The 2828-nt window shown below is 30.9% G+C and overlaps 1 protein-coding gene across 1 annotated transcript in view; it reads left to right on the top strand.

The window, feature by feature from the left end:
- LOC106467205 (ubiquitin carboxyl-terminal hydrolase 32-like) overlaps nucleotides 1-2828 on the top strand; it is a 129109-nt gene that overhangs the window by 69652 nt on the left and 56629 nt on the right. The window contains exon 17 of the mRNA XM_022395332.1: nucleotides 1518-1684. Coding sequence (XP_022251040.1) covers nucleotides 1518-1684 — 167 coding nt within the window. The remainder of the gene's footprint in view (nucleotides 1-1517; nucleotides 1685-2828) is intronic.

The raw sequence follows: 2828 nt of genomic DNA, 5'->3' as shown, positions 1-2828 counted from the left end.
TTAAGTTTAAAAAAATTAAAAAATTACCTTTTCCTCATCTAACAAAAATCTACTAAACTTTCCTTTGTAATAATCTAACTAAACCTACCTAAATACTATTACATTTCAAACGTTTTTTTTTTCAGTAAAACTTTATGGTTTATCTGTTTTCTCTACTTTATCTCAAAACAGGATCTGTCAATTCGACCGACCTCGTAACCACCAAAAAAAAATTGAAATAAACCTAAATTACTTTTTTTTTCTATCTAGAATGACTTCAGATTGTAACAGGAAACTACATTCATTTATCCTAAGCTCTAAGTTTGTAACATTACGCATCTATTTGTAATTATATTTTATTGTCTTTTGAACTATGTTTAACTACTATCTGTGCCATTATAAGTTGTAAATCACTCAGAGAATGTGCAGGTCACATTACGCTATCGAATTACATTACCCACGAGCTACTATGAGCTGCTCGTGTGTGTACCTCCTGGAACCAATTTAATAATATTATTATTATTAATACTTATTTTACATAATCTAGTGTTAAATAACTTATAAAGATCTGTATTTTTAGATTTTAGTTATGTTTATAATAATAAATAAAGAATAAATATGGAAAACAAGAAATAAAGTACTTACTAAATCTTCTGCTTTGTTGCTGTCGATTGTTGATGACAGTTAAGCCTAATTTGTTTATGCTAATGCTAGTAATGCACTTAATAATTTTTATTTAATTAAATAATGCACCAAAGACTATAGACTAATAACATGCAAAAAGTAGACAAATTCCCTTACCTCTCAATTTTTCTGGCTTTCTAACTACATGACAAGAGTTGTTACAAATTCATCCAAGTAGTCATTAACATTCCCACAGAAACTAATCTTGTACACGAAAACCTTGACTTTCTATTGGTTATAGGTAATATATAATGAAACGTAGGAGAGAACTATCAACGAATTCTGAAAGAGAGGAAGTGACAGATGGGTATGATTTTCTATTTGATAGCTCTGTAACCAAACAGAATTGAAGGCTATAAAAATTATGGTTTGTCTGAGCAATAACGATTTTATGCAGAATAATTTACGTTTAATTTTGTACTTTTTCAAGGGGTGGTGGATAAAATAGGGATGAGGACATGCCTAAGAGAAAATGTGTCATGTGGATCACACTTGTGGAAATTCAGGATTTTTTTTAATATTGCCTTGTAGAATTAAGAACTTAAAATATGGATTATTAGCTAAGGTTTTATGCTATTCTAATTGGTATAACATAAACAAAAAGTAGTTTGATAAAATTTTGAATTTAATACACTAAAACCTTGTGTAGTGCACAGTAAAGGATACCCAGAGTGATAAGGAAAAAGTATTTTAAGAGATTTTTTTCTAAAAATAGGTTATTTTACTTGTAACTTTGGTCTAAATTTCGTATTAAATTATTTTAACGATATTTTGGAAGAAAATGAACAAACGTACTAGTGCATGACCCCATATTGACATCAACCACTTAACACTTTTTACTTTTCTTGTTGCAGCTTGTAACAACAGCACCTTTTATCAGTCCCCTACTGTTCCGAAACGTTACCTCGCTTACCTTGCTTCATTTAGTCGAATGTCAGTATTGAAACAAGTGTTTGACTTTCTCTGTACTCGGTTACGACTTAGGCAAGAAGATACCCGCTTATGGTTGTACAAAGATGATGTAAGTTATTTTTAAATATATATATGTATATGTTTTGTACTTCTGTTGAAAAACTATGAAACTTTGTTCACATCTGTGATTTCTGAAAAACAATAACAATTGTATAGTATTATAATTGTTAGAATGGAAGATGAGTGGGGTTACTTTCTAAGAATACTGTGAGTTGAAAGGCTCGAGTTGTGTTTTTTTGCATTTTCATCCTGGTTTAGAATTAATTTACAAACTTTTCTTTATAGACGAACTTCATGTTTAATTTTTATAAGTTTATACTCCGTTTTCTTTTTCTGTTAACTAACGTACTTTTCCAGATAGGTGAAGAAGAGTCTCAAGCTTCACAGCATATCAGTTACCAATTTAAAAAAGAATGTTAAGAGTGTTACTATTTTTATATTGGGGTGAAATCTTTACTTGAACAACTTTTCAGAGAAATATAAATCTTCTTTGTATTTGAGTAGGTTCAAAGAAACCAATTAAAACACAAACCAGTGACATCAAAAAAGCAGGAAGATGTAGGTAAATCATCCACTAAACTCAGTGTTAAAACTTTACAGAAACTTCCTGAATCAGTTAGCATACCCAGACTTTTGAACCCAAGGATTCAGTTTGTGATCTTTTGGTACATACTTCATATTTTGAAATCAAAGGTTCACTATAACAGTAACAGCCCAATTCTACTGTTTGATCAAATAGTAGGCAATTGGGAATTGATGATTAGCTGCCTTCCTTGTAGTTATTAGTTCAAACTTGGGGATGACCTTTTGCAGGTAGCCCTTGTGTGGCCGTACAAGTAATCGTAGCATAATACAAAAAATTATTTTATGAAGTGCTTCCTATGATAGTCTGTAGTTTAAAAATGCATTTAGTAAATAGGTAATTGGTTTATTAGTATTGTTTTAGTAGGAAATTGTTATAATTTATATTTTCAAATTAAGCTTTGGCCAGAGGTATGTTAAGGCCTTCTGGGCCCTAGGGCACTCATCTACACTGAGCTTCTCGTAATTGCCATGGTTCTCGTGGCAGTGCGGGCAAGATTAGCAGATGGTTACCCAAATGTACAATGCATTGAATTATTTTCAGTGCATTTCAAATACAGCAATAAAATAGGATACACTGACATTACAATTAGTATTCTCTTAGTATTGCT

The sequence above is a fragment of the Limulus polyphemus genome, unplaced genomic scaffold, assembly GCF_000517525.1.
Source record: "Limulus polyphemus unplaced genomic scaffold, Limulus_polyphemus-2.1.2 Scaffold2527, whole genome shotgun sequence".
In the NCBI taxonomy this organism is placed as follows: Eukaryota; Metazoa; Arthropoda; class Merostomata; order Xiphosura; family Limulidae; genus Limulus; species Limulus polyphemus.
This window is presented reverse-complemented; position numbering and strand designations above follow the sequence as displayed.